The 20101-nt window shown below is 28.9% G+C and overlaps 2 protein-coding genes across 2 annotated transcripts; one reads left to right on the top strand and one right to left on the bottom strand.

Annotated features, from left to right (window-relative positions):
* Window positions 1-282: 282 nt before the first annotated feature.
* Window positions 283-2722, bottom strand: LOC104649421 (glycine-rich cell wall structural protein). The gene has a single exon (XM_069289013.1). It carries the CDS (start codon window positions 2319-2321, stop codon window positions 441-443), a length of 1881 nt encoding a protein of 626 aa, XP_069145114.1. The 5' UTR covers window positions 2322-2722; the 3' UTR covers window positions 283-440.
* Window positions 2723-18318: 15596 nt separating this feature from the next.
* On the top strand, window positions 18319-19483 carry LOC101257706 (uncharacterized). Its single transcript, XM_004247701.5, has one exon. It carries the CDS (start codon window positions 18826-18828, stop codon window positions 19267-19269), a length of 444 nt encoding a protein of 147 aa, XP_004247749.1. The 5' UTR covers window positions 18319-18825; the 3' UTR covers window positions 19270-19483.
* Window positions 19484-20101: the final 618 nt, after the last annotated feature.

Below are 20101 nucleotides of genomic sequence, written 5' to 3'. Positions count from 1 at the left end.
CAATGGTGACTCAAAAATTAGATTTTGCGGTTGAGAATTTGAATTATAGGTGTTATATTTTTTTTACTTTTTTAAAAAAGAAATATCAAAATTGTGTTAAGAAAATTCAACAATTTATACAGATTTTATTAAAAGATACTCTATGTTCATAGTGTATATTATTAGCTATTTTTTGCTATATAATATAGTTTATGTTCATTTTTGCCTCATGTTTAATTTCTTGCACATTAAATATTGTATATTTCAGTTTCATAAATTTGATGGATATTGTTAATTAGGGTCTTTATAAAGGAAAATAATATTACATAGTATCCATTTAATAATGAATAGAATTGATGTAGGAATTTCAGTTCATTACATGTAATATTAATGAATTACAATTCTGAAAATAGAATGATAATAATAACAATGCAGCAGCTTAATTTGGTGTTTAAGGATATTTAGTAACCTCCTCCAATTCCACCACCACCTCCTCCACCAAAACCACCTCCGATACCTGCACCTAAACTACCTCCTACACCAAATCCGCCTCCAAATCCACCACCGGCACCTCCTCCAATGCCACCGATTCCTCCTCCTCCGCCACCACCACCACCAAATCCGATGCCGCCACCTTTGCCAATTCCTCCTCCTACACCACCACCAACACCTCCGCCAATGCCACCACCAACTCCTCCTCCTCCTCCACCTCCACCGCCACCGCCACCTCCGATGCCACCACCAACTCCTCCTCCTGCACCACCACCAACACCTCCTCCGACGCCACCACCAACTCCTCCCCCTCCTCCTCCTCCTCCACCACCACCACCACCGGCACCTCCTCCGACGCCACCACCAACTCCTCCTCCACCACCACCACCACCACCGGCACCTCCACCAATGCCAGCACCAACTCCTCCTCCTGCACCACCACCGACACCTCCTCCGACGCCACCACCAACTCCTCCTCCACCACCACCGGCTCCTCCACCAATGCCAGCACCAACTCCTCCTCCTGCACCACCACCAATACCACCACCTTTGCCAATTCCTCCTCCTACACCACCACCGGCACCTCCGCCTACGCCACCTCCAATGCCTCCACCTTTGCCAATTCCACCTCCAGCACCACCCCCAACTCCTCCACCAATGCCGCCACCTTTGCCAATACCACCTCCTATGCCACCACCTTTACCAAAGCCGCCTCCAGCACCACCTCCGGCTCCTCCACCTATGCCACCACCTTTTCCAATACCTCCTCCTGCACCACCTCCAACTCCTCCACCGATGCCTCCTCCTATACCACCACCGGCTCCTCCACCAGCACCACCACCAATTCCTCCTCCTTTTCCACCTCCAGCTCCCCCACCAATACCACCTCCTGCACCACCACCCGTTCCACCTCCAATGCCACCACCTTTACCAACACCTCCACCTATTCCTCCCCCACCTCCTGCACCGCCACCAGCTCCTCCTCCGATGCCACCACCTTTACCGATTCCTCCGCCGCCACCAGCTCCACCTCCAACGCCTCCACCTATTCCACCCCCGCCTCCTGCACCACCACCAGCTCCTCCTCCGATACCACCACCTTTACCAATGCCTCCACCTATTCCACCCCCACCTCCTGCACCACCACCAGCTCCTCCACCGATGCCACCACCTTTACCGATTCCTCCCCCACCACCAGCTCCTCCACCGATGCCACCACCTTTACCGATTCCTCCCCCACCACCAGCTCCACCTCCAACGCCTCCACCTATTCCTCCCCCGCCTCCTGCACCACCACCAGCTCCTCCTCCAATACCACCACCTTTACCAACGCCTCCACCTATTCCTCCCCCACCACCAGCTCCACCTCCAATTCCACCACCTTTACCAATGCCTCCACCTATTCCTCCCCCACCACCAGCTCCACCTCCAATGCCACCACCTATTCCGCCCCCACCTCCTGCACCGCCACCAACTCCTCCTCCAATGCCACCACCTTTGCCAATGCCTCCACCTATTCCTCCTCCGCCTCCCGCACCACCCCCAATTCCTCCACCTATTCCACCCCCGCCTCCTGCACCACCCCCAATTCCACCACCTTTTCCAAACCCACCACCTATACCACCGCCACCATAACCACCTCCTCCGCCTCCACCATACCCTCCACCACCTGCACTGCCAGAACCTCCACCTGCACCAAAACCACCACCAAGTCCCCCTCCCTCACCAATAGTAAAAAACTTCTCATCCTCGAAATCTTTCACATTTCTAGCTAAAGCCACACTCCCCACAAGAACATAAAAACAAAATAATGCTAACACCCCTACCCTCATCACTCCCTCACTTATCATCTTCAAAGAGTAAAAATTTTGAATTGTATGTGACCCTATATTTATTTATTTTTCTGTTCTTCAAACAACTAATTTGAGCAAATGGCATCAAGATCCAAAGGGCATTATATACTTGCTAGAAAACTTGACATTTCTTGCTCTTGCATTGATTATATATTTTTGCATTAATTTGCTTCAACTACTACCCGTTTGCCACATTCAGAGTTGGGATTCATACATAATAATGAGAACCTGTTTTTTAATGACACTTTTATCTCTTCATCATAAGAAAACAATTTTCATCTTAATTTGAAACAAAACCATTTTGCTTTCAGACAACATGGTCAAATATTATTTCCTTGGTCCATACTCTAATTCAATGTTGAATTCAAAAAATTGTCTGTCCATAATTGAATTGAAGTAGTGTTTTCTTTCATTTTGCATTAAATGTTAGAATTTCTCAGTCAAATTGTTTAAGTTATACGCAACGTCAGTCAAATAAATTACTTACACAATCAAATTACTCGCTCAAAATAATTACTATTCAACATTTTTTTATAAATATTAATAGCTAGGTAATCCAATATAAATGCATAAGTAAATTCTGAATTTGATTTAGTATTTTATGGTCATTAGCATTGACCTTATTGTAATTTTAATTAAGTGAGCTTTTATATAATTTTAGTGAATTTTATTAAATTTATATTGCACCTAAAAATAGTGAATTCAAATGAATCAGCTACATTCACATTCGTGTGAACGGTGATTGACTTACTAGCACAAAAGTTAAAACTACATTAATTGTATAAAAAAGTTGTGTACATTATTAGTATATAGACATTAAAATTATTTAATTTGACAACTATTTTTTTAAAGTAATATTGTGTATGCCTAATGGGGGTATATTAATAAATTTATGTGATTTTGAGTTTGTTGGCGAAATAAAATTAATTTTGGGTTCTAAAATTGACAGCAGTAGTGGCTTTTGTTTAAAGCTTCATCAATTTGAATTATAACTTAAAATTTAATTTTTGATGGTTTTCAGCTAAGATGCTAATATATAGCTTCTTGATTTCTATTATTTATCTGTCTTCAATTATTTATCGTATTTTTTATATATATTTATTAAAAAAAATTATTATTTAAAAATAATTTTGCTAATTTTTCCTTTATTATGTATTAAGATATTAAGGATAAATAAAATTATTTTTTTTTTAAACTTTTGAAATGATAAATAATTCAAAATTATTATTTTTAAAAATTGTGATTGATAATTGAGACAGAAGGGGTAAAAATTAAGAACCAAAAGGTTCTTAAAAGCCTTCATAAAAGTTTTGAACTTCCCTTTTCATACCTAATTATTTATGTGTAATTAATTAATTACACCCAAAAGTTTTTTTCTATTATGCTACATTATTAATGTATTTAAGAAAAAAAATAGTAGTCAATTTGAATATATATTATTTACTTACTTCATTTTATATTAGTTATCGTCTTAGCTTTTTAACATTTAAAATGTAAAATGTATACAAGTATAATTTATTAAATTATCCTTATTTATTAGATTTATTTTTTAAATTAAGTAGTGTTAAAAAGAATTGAGTGCTTCTTTCATTTTAAGGGTATAGTTGGAAACAATTGTCAATTTAAATTTTGAATTTCTGAAATAATAATTATTTTGAGATAAATTTTTTAAATTAAAGCGATGTTTAAAATGAAACGAAATAGTTTTATCAACTAAAGCAACCATTAAAATGAAATGGATGGAAAGTTTATGAATACTAATACATATTTTATAACTAAGGCCTAACAAGTTTATAAAATATCAACTTTAGTTTATAACGTGCTTAATTAATTTGTAGGAAATTTTCAGGTTGTTTAAAAAATCATTTTGAGGGATTTAAAAATAATTAGACCGATTATCTTTAAAATGGTTGAATTCTTTTACACTTACTTATAATTTAATTGATTATAACCAATAAAAAACTCACTTCAAATTTTAGAAATTGAAAAATAATCACAAGACCAATTAAAAATTCATTTTGCTTCACTCTAACCCACTAAACTAGAAGCTTCTCTCCAAAACTCGAATGTTGTGGAAGAAGTTTCACTACTGTTTTCATCTCCAAAGCTAAGGCGAAAATAATCGAATTTTTCATCTCAAAACTCCAATCGGTGGAAGAAGTTTCATCTTAAAGCTCCGAAGCGAACCTCATGCTTCTCTAAGTGAATTTTTTCGAAGTAGAGTACTACAGATCCAGAAGATTTGCTTGTCAATCTACCAAAAAAGCGAGGTCAATCTATCAAATCACTGCTTTGGTATATATGTACAAATACATATATATGTTGGTAGATTGACAAGCAAATCTTCTGGATCTGCAGTACTCTACATTGAAAAAATTCGTCTGGAGAGAAACATAAGGTTCGCATGGGACCTTTGAGATGAAATTCTTCCATCGATAAGATCTTTGAGATGAAAAATTCGATTTGTTTTCGTCTTTAACTTTGGAGATGAAAACAGCAGTGAAATTTCTTTCATCTAGTTTAGTGGGTTAGCGTGAAGCAAAATAAATTTTTAATTGGTCTTATAATTATTTTCTAATTTCTAAAATTTTAAGTGAGTTTTAATTGGTTATAATCCAAACATTTATAAGTGAAAAAGAATTCAACCATTTAAAAGATAATTGGTCTAATCATTCTTAAATCTCTAAAAATAATTTTTAAATAACCTTTAATTTTCCTACAAATTAAAAAGGAATTTTAAATTTTCTTTTAGGTCCACGTAGCTAGGGATTTACCTAGAGATATTATTCCCGCGATATATTTTCCTAGGTAATATCGTGGGAACTCATTTTGCGCAAAATGAGCTAATTTTGTTGGCAATATATATCTCGCAGATAATATATTTTTATATTAAGAAACTTAAATTTTTTCCAAAAAAATCGACAAATATTACTTGTGACAATTTTTCTCAAATAATATCCTCATGTAGTTTGCACTTTTTTTAATAATGTAAGAAGTAATTGCACATAGTTATATATCAAAATTACCAAACTTAATTTATTTCTGGTTTATTTATTTATTTATTTGCTTCTTCTTTTTTTTGACCTTTTCCAGCAAACACACAGTGACTTTCTGGTGCTAAAATAAAGAGAATCACCAATTATTATTTTTCTTTTTGTGTACCAATTGGAGAGTTGCAAAAATGCTTTGCACTTTTTTTTATATTTTTCTTCACTTTTAATTTATTTCCAAGACAACCTGTATTTTTTAGTTTGTATATTAGAGATTAATATGGGTGAAAAGATCAGTCTATAAAAAAAAATTGAATCGATTGAGATTGAATAATTCATTTATTTATTAATTTAACTTCTTCAAATTTATTTAATACTAAAAAATTGAAATAATCGAATTAGTATTATATAACTTTATTTAAATATAAAAATTAATTTTTTATAAATTTATTGATGACGCCATCAGAAAAAAGTATTTTAACCCTATATAATTATAACCTTCTATTTTCAAACATTAATAGTTAATAAGCCCTATGAATAGTATTTTGCCATTGGGTGCGAATTAATTTAATATCGCAACTACTTAATTCCCCTTATTAATCAAACAGGTTCATTTTTCTTTTTTGTACAAAATGTACATAAATAGATGAAAAGTATATTAATTTATTTGAAAAAAATATGAAAAATTGAACCCACTGAATAAATTTAATATTTGGTGGCAGTAAATGATCACATGGCATGAAAAGATCACGTTAGTCATGAGCTCAGACTAAAATAATTGTATGGCATTGCTGTCTAGCGTCTACGGTAATTAACTTGTTCTCGAGTTCGAATTCTGATCATGAAATTATTTTTAATAAAAAGTATTTTATATACAAAAAATTAATATATATATTGATTAAATTTAAATTAATTCATTGATGGTGAGTTTTTAATCACACATAATAGAATATGTGCAATGGAAATAAAAATAAGCAAATTATATCCCTTTATTTCAAAATTTTAAAAAAATCAAATCGACCAGATTTCTTCGAGCTTGATTCGAACTTATAATCATAACAATCGATTATAACGTCATTACGTTACTCAAAAACAACAGAAATTTGATTTCATAACCATGACCAATATAAAATATATATATGAGCTAGTGCAAGTAGATAATATAATACTTATTTCGATTCATGTTATATATTTCTAAAAGTTTTTTTACATCTTTAAAAAAATATTTAATTATGCCAATTACGAGTGCATTGTCTAAATTACTCATTATTATCTATCTTTAAACACCACATATAATTAATACCCCACTAATTTGATTTAGAAAAAAAATGAACTATAAAAATAGTACGTACTTGAAAGGCAATATCTTACTGATTTTTTAATTAACTTGGGTAAATCTGAACTATTTAATAATTTTTCAATTATTGGGTAAATTTCGACTATTTAATAATTTTTGCAATTATAATGTAATATTTTAGCGGTGAGAAAACAAATATTTGTTTCAGATTTTTTTTTGTGTAGAACATGCGTACAACTGTTTGGCATATGATAATAAATACAATCTATTTTTATAGTTGATAAAAACTAATTTTAAAAAAATGGAGAAAATAAAAGGTAGTATTTACTTTTTTTTAAAAAAAATTAATCAAATGTAGCTCTTATCTAATTCATCACTACACCTTTTATAAAAAAAATAATTAATTTTCTGAGAAGGAACTTTTTCCAATAATAATTTAATCATAGGGTACTTTGGCTATATTTACTAATGTTTGCCATTAATTTTTTTTCCTAATTTATTTTCATCCTATATATTAATTTTTGTATTAGTAACGTATCTTGAATCTTTCAAAATAATCTTTATACTCTGCGAAGCTAAAATTTACATATATTTTATTCTTCGATCCTCAAATTTCACGTATAATATCAAACGAGATATATATTGTTTATTTTTTATGATGGGACGAATGTGATTTTAGTCAAGTTGGCTAGTGTTGACTCTATCTTCATGGCTAAGCAATTTTAAAACTATATAACTTTAATTATTTTTATTTTCATCCAAACAAAATGGTATCTTGCTTGTATTGCACTTGTCATTTTTCATTCATTCACTCTATGAAATCTTACACGAAACAATTGTCCAAAAATAGCTTTTCTTATTAGTAAAAAGACTCTCAATTTGGATATATTAATTAACTGGTGAAATTATTCGCGCTTTGCGCGATTATATAAAATATTTATAAGATAATAACATAAAATATGTAATATTTAGGTTAGTATCAAATGTATAGATAATATTAATATTTTTTCTTGTATGCTTTTTATAGACTTTTAATATATATATATATATATATATATATTATAACAAAATATTTACCATAGTGAAGTAAATGGAATAAGAGATAATATGTTGAAATAACAATATATTGTATTAGGGTGAAAATATTTTATATGTTATAATTTTCTATATCTTTTGTAGGCCGTACTAATGTTTTGTTCAAATTCTGATTTCATCAAAACAAAATTGATCTTTTTTTAAATTTATTATTGCATTTACTTATTGTAATTTTTTAAACATTAATTTAATATTTGTAAGACTTTCGAAAAATAAAATATATAAAAGTTATGAATAATTTTTAATATCAAATGTTACTAGTAAGATGAAGAGACATGAGTTATAAATAGTTAATATGTATAATTTTATTAGACTATAATGTATTACTAATTATGTATTGATTTTATTTGTAAAATAAATAAATTAAAATAAGGGGTGAAAATATAAAAATTGAACAGAGAAAATATAATAATTGGTGACTACATAAAAATTATAAATACATTTCGAAGCAAAAAGAATGGTGACAAATTGTTACATACACAAAAAATGACATCATGAAAATAATATTTTATTTTTCAATTACTTTTTATAATTATAATAAAAATGAAACTAATCATCATCAATTTCGTTTTTGTTGTTAAAATGAAATAATTATATTAATTTTTTTCATAGCAAAAAGAAAATAGAATACTAAAGGATCAAATGATTAGCATTGACAATATAATATATTTAGCTAAATTATTTATATTAAATCAAAATTTAAAAAACTCTAGCAAAAGTAACTAAGTTGCTAATACAATTCACAGTGAAAAAATAATCTCTAAATGCTTCACTTTTTTTTTTCTACCAACTTCCTTTGCAAAGAGATTCATCATCATATTTTTATCTATATGTCAAACTATTCATTATATGCAACCAACTGAATTAAAAAAATCATATACCAATTATAAATAATCATCAATACATACAAATTTTCATTTATGAATCACACACTTCAGCGAATACTTGTAGAAATACATTTATGAATATCACACTTCGGTGAATGCTTACTAGAATACATAATAGTCAACGTAAGATTTAACAGAAAAATATTGATCATTTAACCATTTCTCCCACAAAAAAACAAGCTAGTTTAAAAGACTTGATTATTTATGTTTTTAACATATTTATTGATAAAACATTTACAAATAAAACACTACTAAATATATATAATATTTTTAAATATTCAAAGCCCACGAGCTGGCCTTTGAGGCTAGCGGGTTGGGCCTACGAGGCTAGCGGGTCAAGTGAGGTTGGATTAAAAAGTCTCGTTTCTAAGTGGACCAAAAAAAATTAGGCCCAACCCCACTTAATTTAAGGATTGGATCGGACCGACCTCGCGGATCAAACCCATTTTGATGGCTCTATATATATTAATTATCTTTTAAAATTTGAAGTGGGGGTAGGGGTAGGGTGGGATAGGGGTAGAGGGGATTCAAGGATGTAGGTTTTAGCCTTACGTTTCTGAGATCGTTTTGTTCGCAACAAGTTATTTAGAAATCGTAATTAGTAGTAATATAAGAATGGTATAGGTAGATTGTTATATATGGTAATTAATAATGTAGAAATCGTAATATAAGAATTTCTTACTTTAATTCAACATATTTTTATCTTTAAATAATCTAATTCTTGCAATATTAATATTTTTATTTAACATTCTATTCAACATAAAATAATACATAAATTTATGCATATAAAAAAGGACATTTCAATCAAATGATTTATGAGAGATGCTGAGCTTAACTTTAATTAGAAATTTTAGTCGATCTATAGTGCAAAGTAGGTACATAATTAGTGAGTATTTATCATACACTTATTAGATACGAAATATAAGTCAACAATAATAATATTTTTCAATCATGAATATATAAATAAAATTAATTTTCTCATTAAAAAAGTATTAACATCCCAATTCCCTAATATCAATGCATTTAATTATTATTGTTTAAAAGTAAAATAGTCACCATTACAAGTGTGAAGTATCCATCATTGTTAATGTGAAAAAGGCATATATATTTGTTGAAGAAATTTCATTTCTTTGGTAGAAAATTGTACTTAATACCTAACTCCCTTCTTATTTTCAAGATCTTCAGAGTCTCTTTCAATATTATTGTGAATTTTTCGATTGGTAGTCGATATTTATGGTAGATTTTAATTAATTTGAATTTGCTCAATTAATTAAATTTGAATTGGTGTATTACAGGATCTTTTCTGAGGGCGATTGTCTTAATATTTTTTTTTTTTAACTTTTAACAATTCAAACTCAAGACATCTGAGTAAGAGTAGAACTTAACATTTATACATATTTAATGATTTTTTTAGTACACATATGCTATTTGAACAACAGTTACTAAATTAATTCGATTGAACTCGTATTCAGATTTCTAGTTCTACCTATTTTCATTTGTGCCTTTCAATGTTCTTACTTATTATAGAAAAAGAAATTTGCTTTATTTATTTTACTTTCTGAAAACTTCTTTTCTCAAAAATAGAAATACGTTTGAAAATTGATTTCTTAATTTCTTATGATTTACGTACTTCCTAATTAAGAGCTACTACTACTTTAGTGATTACCATTAGTGTAAAACATGTTTAGTTAAAAAAAATGGTTCCATATAAAGTTAACTAACTTCAGATATATACGGGACTGAAAACTAATGATAAAAATATCTTAAATAAAATATATTATTTGTGCAAATAAATTTTAGATATTTAAATACTTTTATTTCAAATTTAAGTGAATGTCCAAAAACTTCAGACTCTTATATGAACTTCGACAATTCATTCATTTTATTTCACTCATGATTACCTCATTAATTTCGATAAGCCAATTTCATTTGTCCCTTTTCAATCGAAACTAATCAAAATTAAATTGAAAATTAAAAAAAATTGTCAAAAGGCTACAAGTTAAATAATTTTATTTAACTGGCTATAGCTTAAATAGTAATCTAAATTGGCTGCCGGATGTAAAACGGGCTCAATTTAATTTCTTAATGGGCCTTTTGTGAATCCAATGTATAAATTTTTGGGAAATTTTTTAAAATGTCAATAGTTTAACATTTAAGAGGGTTCATTAACAACACTTTCAATATTTAGTAAAAATGTCAAAATTTAAGTTTGTTATGTATCTTTATTTTAAAAAAATATAATTTTTATATAATCGATTGAGAGGAATTTAGGGGAGATTATTATTTTTAAAAAGGAACAAATGTTAAAAGTTTCATCAGTTACAATTTATTAAAATACACCAACTTTCATCTATTTCTTCTTTTTTTCATCATGTTATAAAGAATTCTTTTTTTTCTCCATTGTTCTAAAAAAAATCAATATTCAATTCTGGTAATCTTTTTTTTTTGTTTCTAAACACTTTTATTAACCAAAATAAATATTCAATTTTCACTAATTATTGTTATAAAAATCACGGAATTAAAGAAGTACCACATCTATAAAATTTCAATATCAATTTTTCACTAATTATTGTTATGAAAATCATGATAAAAAAAATATAATATCTCATTCTCACTAATTATTATTATGAAACTTTATGATAATACATTATAGTTTTCTTAATTAAATTTATTTATTCTTTAACTTAGAAACTTGAACACCTATAGTTTTATTTGTAATTGTCATACTTTTCTCACAGTTATTTATTTTATTTTTTAAAATTTTGTATCCTTGCCTAAATTGTAATTATTCCAATATGTATATCGTTTTTATTAGTATCCATTCTAGTTTTCATGTTGTATTTTGTATAATGAAGCTTGTATTTCTTTATTAGTTTGTATTCATTCCAATATGTATGTCAAATAAAATGTAGCTATTTAAGAAATACATTTGTATTCGTATATATTTTTCACTGTGTATTTATTTTTCTTTTCAAAATTTTGTTTCCTTTTCTAAGTCGTATTCATTCCAATACGTCTATTATTTGTATTTGTATTCGAATACAAATAAACTAATAGAAAGTTGTTCTTATTATAAATAAAATACATAACTAGTTGACATACATTTGGATGAATACAAATTAGGGACAAATACAAGATTCATAACCCATGCAACATGAAATTTTTAATAAATACAAATATTGATAGTATACATAGTGATTTGAATACAAATTGAGAAAGCATACCAAATTCTAAAAAAGAACTATAAATACAAAACAAACTAATAGAAAATTGTTCGACAACTATCCGATCTTCGTCGTCTTTTTCAAGATCCTCACGAGTAGACAAAGATTCTACATTTGCGTTTTGAATTTGAGGAAGGTTTTGCACACCAATGAGTCTTGTAAATGTTCTTATCCTCTTTCTTCCCTCATTTTAGCAGCTAATCATACATTATACACTATTTGTTAAGTAATAAATAAATTAAAGGATGAAAAATTGCCAGAAATTGGTTGATTAAGATGAATACCTCTAGTAAGCCTCTTGGATTCAGCCATTGGAGAGTAAATCATAACGGAAATTGAAAAATACAAACAACATTTTTTTAAGATTTAAACAAAAATAAAATTAGAAAAAAATCTGAAAATAGGATAAAAATTAGAGATACCTTAATCAAAGGGATTCTTGTTAATCCAATTTTGGATTAAAAAAACAACCAAAATATATGGCAGAAAAATATTTGCAATAGGAGGAAAATCAGAAAAAATAATCATGAGAGAGAAAAAAAAATTAAATGGGAGAGAGAATTAACAATTTGAAAAGATAAATATGAGAGAGAATAATTTATTTTTTTAAAAAAAAGGATATATAGAATTAATTGAAAAAGAGAGATAAAATAGGAGAAAAATTGGGACACATAAATTTTTTAAAATAATGACATTTTTGACATTATTGCTAATATTTATAAAGTATCGATATTTTTACTAAATATGTTATTTATTTTGACTAGTTTACTAATTTTTCCTAAATTTTTTTGTTTAAATAGAAAAAACTTATTTTGTTAGATTTATGAGCGAGAACGATAAATAGGTGATACGTTATTTTCGTTGCTATGCATGTTTTTTTATTTCACTTATGATTAGATTCATTTGGTGTAAAAATAAATAGTCATTCTGGTATATCAAGTATGAAATTCGACATGTTAAACCCTTTGAAAGTTTTACGTTTTAATCTCATCTCACATATCGCTATAACAGATAAATAATACAAATCTTGAAACACGCTATAATATGAGTTTTTAGACTCTTTCACTTGGCCGTGAATTTAGTTCTCTATGCTAATTTGACATTCATTTCAAACAAAATTTAAATACTGAGAAATATCTCACATGATCTTTTGGCTGCTTAATTAACACATAAATTAATTTCTTTCTTTTTATTTTTATTTTATGGAATAACAAACAATATTAGGAAACTTCATATGAAAATTTAAGCACTTTATTTGTCACATCTCCCTTTTTAGAGGAATCAATTATGAGGTGAATATAATTAATTTTTGGTAGGTAGTGTACCTACATGCTACAGTAATATAGCCCAAATTTTTTTTATAATTAATTAGAAAGTTTGGTCTAAAGTTTAATTAATTGTAATCAGAATAGTTCGACATAGAACATGTAAATGATTAATTGATTGGATAATTTTGATACTTCTTACATAGAAAAGTTAGGTATATAATGTGGATTGAACTTTTATATATATACACAAAAGAAAATTTATTTTATGAGGTTATTTTTATTTTTTTTGCCGGGGTTTCTGATATCGTTTTGCGAATCCGACTAGTTGTATTCATCGGGTCCCGTAGTTTCAAGGCGGTTAGTTCCACGGGGCCCTGGAGACGCGGTCGATTTGTAATGCCTTTGCTGGGGCTTGAACTGGCGACATGAAGGACTTTGTCCTCAGGCCTTTACCAGCCGAGCTACCCCTTAGGGTTATTTTATGAGTCATGTTATTGAATATAATGTTAATTTTATTATTCGGATATAACTGAATCAGAGCTAGAATATAAGTTACGAATTTGATCAAATGCAATTATTCCAGATTTTATATTTTGTCTTTAAGAAATTAATTGAATACATATACGTTATTGATTTAAAATTTAGTAACACCATAAAAGGACTAGAATTTCATATTCATAAATATTTTAAAAAGAAAAAATTATATATATTTGTTCAAAATGGAAATTGAGATAGGGGTGACTTTTCGAGAATCTAATAATCTTTATTTGCACTCTGTATATGTATTAAAAACTTTATTTGTATTTTATAAATATGTAATTAGAACTCAGTTATTATTATAAATTAACTTAAAATTATTACAAAAACTCATAAATTTTAAATTTTGAATTTGTTTTTAATCGAGGGGTAATTGCTTATCTTGTTTTCTAAAGTAACTCAAAAACCATTATTTGATTTTTGATCAATTGCACAATCATTAAATCACTTTAATTTGATTGTGAAAGTGTAACCTTCTAATAGTTAATTAAGAGAATATTGTTTAGAGTTATCCCTAGTCTAATTAAAGGTCAGCTGTTATATTGGAGTAATTAATTTTCTCATTAAATATTTTAAAGGATCTTTTTCCTTTATTTTTTAAACCTTAAATTTTTTACTTATATTTGTTTAGGATGAACCATACATGTTCAATTTGGGAAAACCAATGAACAAAAATTATATAGTTAAATAGAACTTTTAAATATGTGCAAATACAAAAAAAAAAAAAAAAGGAATTTTTAAAATATGTGCAAATACATTTTGCTAATGTAAATTATTTAATTTGACAAAATATATTGTGTATGATATACTTTTTAGAGGTAGATTTAGCACATCAAAATTTAGTGGATCCAAATTTACTTATAATTTCATTCAGTATTACTTTTTGGTGCAATGGAAACAAAACTGAATAAAGATTTTAAATTTATAAGTAAAAAGGGAATATATATAATTTCAACTCTATATAAATGTGCTCACTATTTCGTAGTTACAAATTATGGTGAAATCTTGATTTTGTAATTTTGATAAATCTATGAAACGTATCGTGAAAATCTTTAAAATAAGATGAGAGACCTAGATTATCATGTTGAAAGAGAAAATTCACTATTAATCGATTTTATTATTATTTTTTTCAAGTCCGATATTTCAAATCAAATTTGATTATAAAGCATAATATTATTATGATTTGGTCAATTACATTGGCATTGTCTAAACACTCGGTGCATGTACGTTTTTCCTTTTATGGATACTCTTATGGTGTGGTATGAGAAAAGAATAACTAAATATGGAAAATCATAATTTATTTGAATTAAAACAATTATGATAATATTTTGATTTTTTGGAAAGAAAATTAAAACTCCAATATTATACTAAGGGTAAAAATATCAAGTTAAAATCCTAACCAAGTAAATCTTGTCACTTTCATAAACTGTGAAAATTGAATTAAATAAATCTTGTTTTTAGCCCTTAAATTTGATAAGATATTGAAAAAGAAAAGCAAAGAGGTGTGATGTCAAGGAACACTTTAAAATTTTAAAAATATAAAAGAGTGATACTAAGCCAAAAAACATATTTGTTTGGATATTAAACATCAATAATGACTTTCAAAAGATAAGTTGATTGAGGCCATCAAATTGTGAAAATCATTAAATGAAAAAAAAACAAATCCCCACAAAGTATTTCTATTGATTTTTTTACCGATTATACATTCAGTTGATTAGGAAATAAGTTATTTCAAGATAATTATTGTGAGATTAGATAGTCTATCTTTCACATGGGATAAAACAACACGACAATTTCGTAATAACTATTTTCGAAGTAAGTAATCTCGCAATTTTATCCAAACATGGAATAAACCCATTACTAATGGATATTTTTCTCAAATACATTACAAATATTTTGCATTATTGACTATTGCGACTTATAATAATTCTTACGTAGTTTTTAGATATATAAATTCTACTTCAAAAAAATAATTTTTTAATCCAAATTTACATCTAACATCAGTTAACTTGACTCTCACGTTACTAATCAAGTCAAACAAATTGAAACATAAATGCAATTACTATGCATTGAAGTTATAGCAACAACTACAAATCACTACACGTGTAAAGTTTTCTTATCCAATCTAAAAATGACAAATATTTGTTGAGAAAATCCATATTTTTAACTATTTTGAGTTGTATAGCAAATAAAAAATGTTATTTCAACTATAATAAGATAATTGAAGATTAAGTCATATACTTAACGAGCCTAATAAGTTTAGTGAGATGATATTGTAAATTAGTTAATAAAGCCCGCAATGAGAAGGCCCGTTAGGTTTTATCATTTGCAATTAGGTACTCTACTCTAACTCCTATATAAGATACTTATTGACTCTTTGACGCCGTCACAACAAAACTGAGCGAGGCTGACAACTCATCAACGCCGTCACAACAAGATAAGAATATCCCGTTTATCTACTTGTCTACAATTTAGGTATTCCATTCAATCTTAATAACATTTAATTATTTTACCTCCTATTATCATGTTTGATCTAAAATTTTATCATGTAAATTATACGTAAAAAATCCTCATTTTTATAAATGTTTATTATGAAAATGTTCCAATCAAATGGCCCCCACCTTCAAGAAACCAACATTTTAGGACCTCATCTCATGTGATTGACATCCCTATTTATTTTTGTCTTTTTAGGGTTGATTTAATTTTAATTGAAAACTTGGAAAATTAAAGGAAATGAAAAATAGAAAAGGGAAGTAAATAAATAAAAATTCCATATCTTTCAAAGAATTATAATAAGAACTAGAAATCAATCACATGAAAAATGTTGTCAAAGTTCATGTTTCTTATCAATAACAAAGATTTTACTTTTAACAAAATTTAGAATTATATTTAGCGAGATAAATATAGTATGAAAAGAAACAATTCAAGTTAAAATGATATAATTTAAATCACATTATTATTAGACGAATTTTTTTTGCTAATACAGATGGACTAAATTGAATTAAAGATAGATACAGATTCAACAGAATTCAATAGTGCTGACTTAAATTAGATTTTTTCTAAATTATTAATTAAATTTAATCTTTTAATTAAAGGGAATAGTTTTTTAATTTGGGTCACATGGCTTTTTTTATTTTTATTTTTTAAAATCACGTGAAATATTACCCCACTAACTTTAGTAGATTATTATTTTCTTATGGAACCCTAAGTCTCTTACTAAAATTTTTTAATTGTTCTTTTTTATTGATGGTTTGTTTATTTTATTCCTTTTTTTGTTTAGGTTTTTTTAGCACACCAAATAAGTAACTTAATTGACAATTGTTTGACTAATAAAAGGATTGCTTCATATTCTCTTAAATCCTAAATAGCATAACGAATAAGTACTTTATTCTTTTATTTATTTAAACAATTAAAAAAATTTTAAAAATTATTTTCTCTTTTATCGATTTAATAATTTTGAAAACGTTACCTATGAAGAATTGTCTATCCTCGAGACTCCCCCCCCTCGAGTTTAATCATCTGGAAAGCGAAGTGCTTACCTATAAAAAATTTGTCTATTTCGATATTCTACTCCACTCTACCAAAAAGAAAATTTAAAATAAACAACGAAATAAATATAGAAAATTAATTTTTAAAAGAAGTAATTATTTGATTGAGATTTAAACTTTATACCTATTTGAGATTAGGTCATGATGCATTCATTATAAAGGTTGTTTTAATTATGACTCTTTTCCTATGAGATTTATAGAACATAAATAAAGTGTAGAATTTTTTTGTAACTTTTTATTTTATTTTATAATTTATTCAAATTATAGAAAATTATTTCCTCGTACTAATTAAATCCATCACACCAAGACAACAATTATTTGACAAAAGATTATTGTAATCGTTTGGTCACTAATTACAATCATTATAAAATAACAAATTCATAATTTCTTAGATCTTTTTATTCCACCCATTTCTCCCTTTTCTTAGACATATTCAATAATCCATTTATCTTCCAAATACACCATATTGTAAAGTAATTATACATAAATTATATACGGTTAATATTTACATAAAAAATAATTGTTATTTTAGAATCTCACATAAATTTCGATTTGAGAAATTAAAATACTTATTTCATAATTATATAATCGTATCCTTTCCAAACTTCACTTCGATAACCAGATTACTTTTTGTATTTATAAGTATTTATGTATTAAGATTTTCCTCATAGTATATTAATTGACTTGGACCTCTAATAAAGTATAGTAGTTTTTTTCTTTTAATAATACAACAATAGTCCCCAAAGTTTTATTTATTTGTATTTTAGCCCCATTAGCTTTACAAAAATACAAAGAGGTACCATAATGGGGACCTCTAAAGAGCAATGCTAAAGACACGGAGCTAGCACCGCTGGCTCTAAATTTTATTTCACCTAATATAAATTACCCTCAACTCAAAATTATATTACAAAAATACCATACCCCTTAATTAGAATCATTATTCCAAATATACCCATTATCTTTCCATTCCCAAAACACCCTTTTAGCGACATAAACGCAAGGACTTTAATGTCATTTCAAGCAAATTTCATTATCCATTTCAATCCATTAAACCCAATGGCATTTTAGTTATTAATTCACAAACCAAGGGTAATTTCAGTTATTAGGTGTATATATACACACTTGTTGCCCTTGTCATTCTTTTTTCTTCTTATATAAATCTTTCCATTCCCCCAAACTCTCTCTCTCTTCTCTCTCTCTATTTCTCTCCGGTAATAATTCTTCCTCTTCTACGGCGGAGCCACCGCTAAAACCACCGTCCGTACACCGGAATCCACCGTTTCTCGCCGGAATCCGGCGATCTTTGTCTAGATCTTTCGTCGACTTACCGTCAAACTCACTACCCTCTTTCTTTTCTTCTTCTCCAGTAATTTCTCTTTCAATTTTAATCTCTTTTTTTTACTGTATTTTTAATTGAAAAAAAAATTATATATTCTACTTTTTATATTTATATTTTTAATTTTCTCAACGAGAAATGTACCTGTTAGAGTGAATTTACTTTTCTAACCTTTTGCTTTATTTGTTTTTATCTTTCCAAACCCCATAATTCCTTAACCGTAACTTCACTTTTTTTTTCTTCCTTTTTTATCGCTTTTTTATTTTATTTTAAAAGTGCGGTGACGTGGCATGCTGTAGATTAAGATTGGACGGCTAGGATGAATTATCACTCACGGCGAATCTTAACTCTTGACGAGTCATCACGGAAGCGAAAAGACCGAGACACGTTTTATTCGTCTCCAAGACCGTCAAATCCACTAACGTCCGTTAGTAATGCTAACCTTACGACGTCGTTTCCTAAACCCGACCCCAAAAAAAAGGGTCATCCTCCTCATCAAATGCCTAATTCAGTTTTAGCCGGGTATATGGCTTATGAGTATTTAACTAAAGGTACTTTATTGGGTCAGAAATTTGACCCGGCTCGACCTAGAGCTAATGCTGCTGCTACTCCTGTAGCCGACCCGAAGAAGAGAAAGTCGAGCCCGGATGAGCCGAAGCCGAGCCAGAATTATGTTGAGATATCTAGCTTGTTGAGGAGTGATGGGACCCACATTCCTGGTATTGTCAATCCGACGCAGCTGGGACAGTGGATTCAGATGTGACATTTTAAAAATTAAGAAAAAAAAAAAGGCGGAGGCTTGAGACGAGACGTATCGGAACGGAACAGAAAAAAATGATACGGTTTTTTATTATTGTTATATTGTTGTTTTTGATTATTATTTGAATTTTGTGTTGTTGTTATTAGATGACTCATGAATGTTATGTGCTGACTATAGACAGCCAGCTTTCATATATATATTACTACTATCTTGTTTATTTTTCTTATGTTTTATTTTTTGATATATTTATTAATTTGTCATGATATTTTCATGATTTTGGGATATATGTGTATATATATACCACTATATTCATGTATCGATCATCGCATATGTGCATGCAAAAAAAAAAAAACATATTTGCATGGACGTGTAAATGTGTGTCTTGGGTGGGTGCTTTGGATATCGTGTCTCGCGAGCTAATCTCAAAAATCCGTCCTTAGTATGGATTGCGGGTTGTGTGAAGTTAGAATTGCTAGTAATCGTCGATCAAATTATATGATTGTGTATTTGTTTCCGGACCTTGCGTATACTATCGGGTTGGCCATGTTTGAAGTCTTTATCTTAACAACCAGGAGGGAATGCCGAAGACAGGGCTAGTGACTAGAGTGTGTGTATTCCTGAATAATCTCAATTTTTCAATTATTCAATTATTTGATTTTATCAAGTTTAATGTTAGCTAGATTAGTTAACATTTATCTCTTTCGATGCAACAATAAGGTCTTTTTTTGTAACAAGTGATTTTTTTGGTTGGTTAATTGGTCACATTTTATTCATGAAATGACTTGGATTAGTATTAGTCTGGATACACGAAACTTATAGAGTCGTAACCTTCTAC

The sequence above is a fragment of the Solanum lycopersicum genome, chromosome 9, assembly GCF_036512215.1.
Source record: "Solanum lycopersicum chromosome 9, SLM_r2.1".
Lineage (NCBI taxonomy): Eukaryota > Viridiplantae > Streptophyta > Magnoliopsida > Solanales > Solanaceae > Solanum > Solanum lycopersicum.
This window is presented reverse-complemented; position numbering and strand designations above follow the sequence as displayed.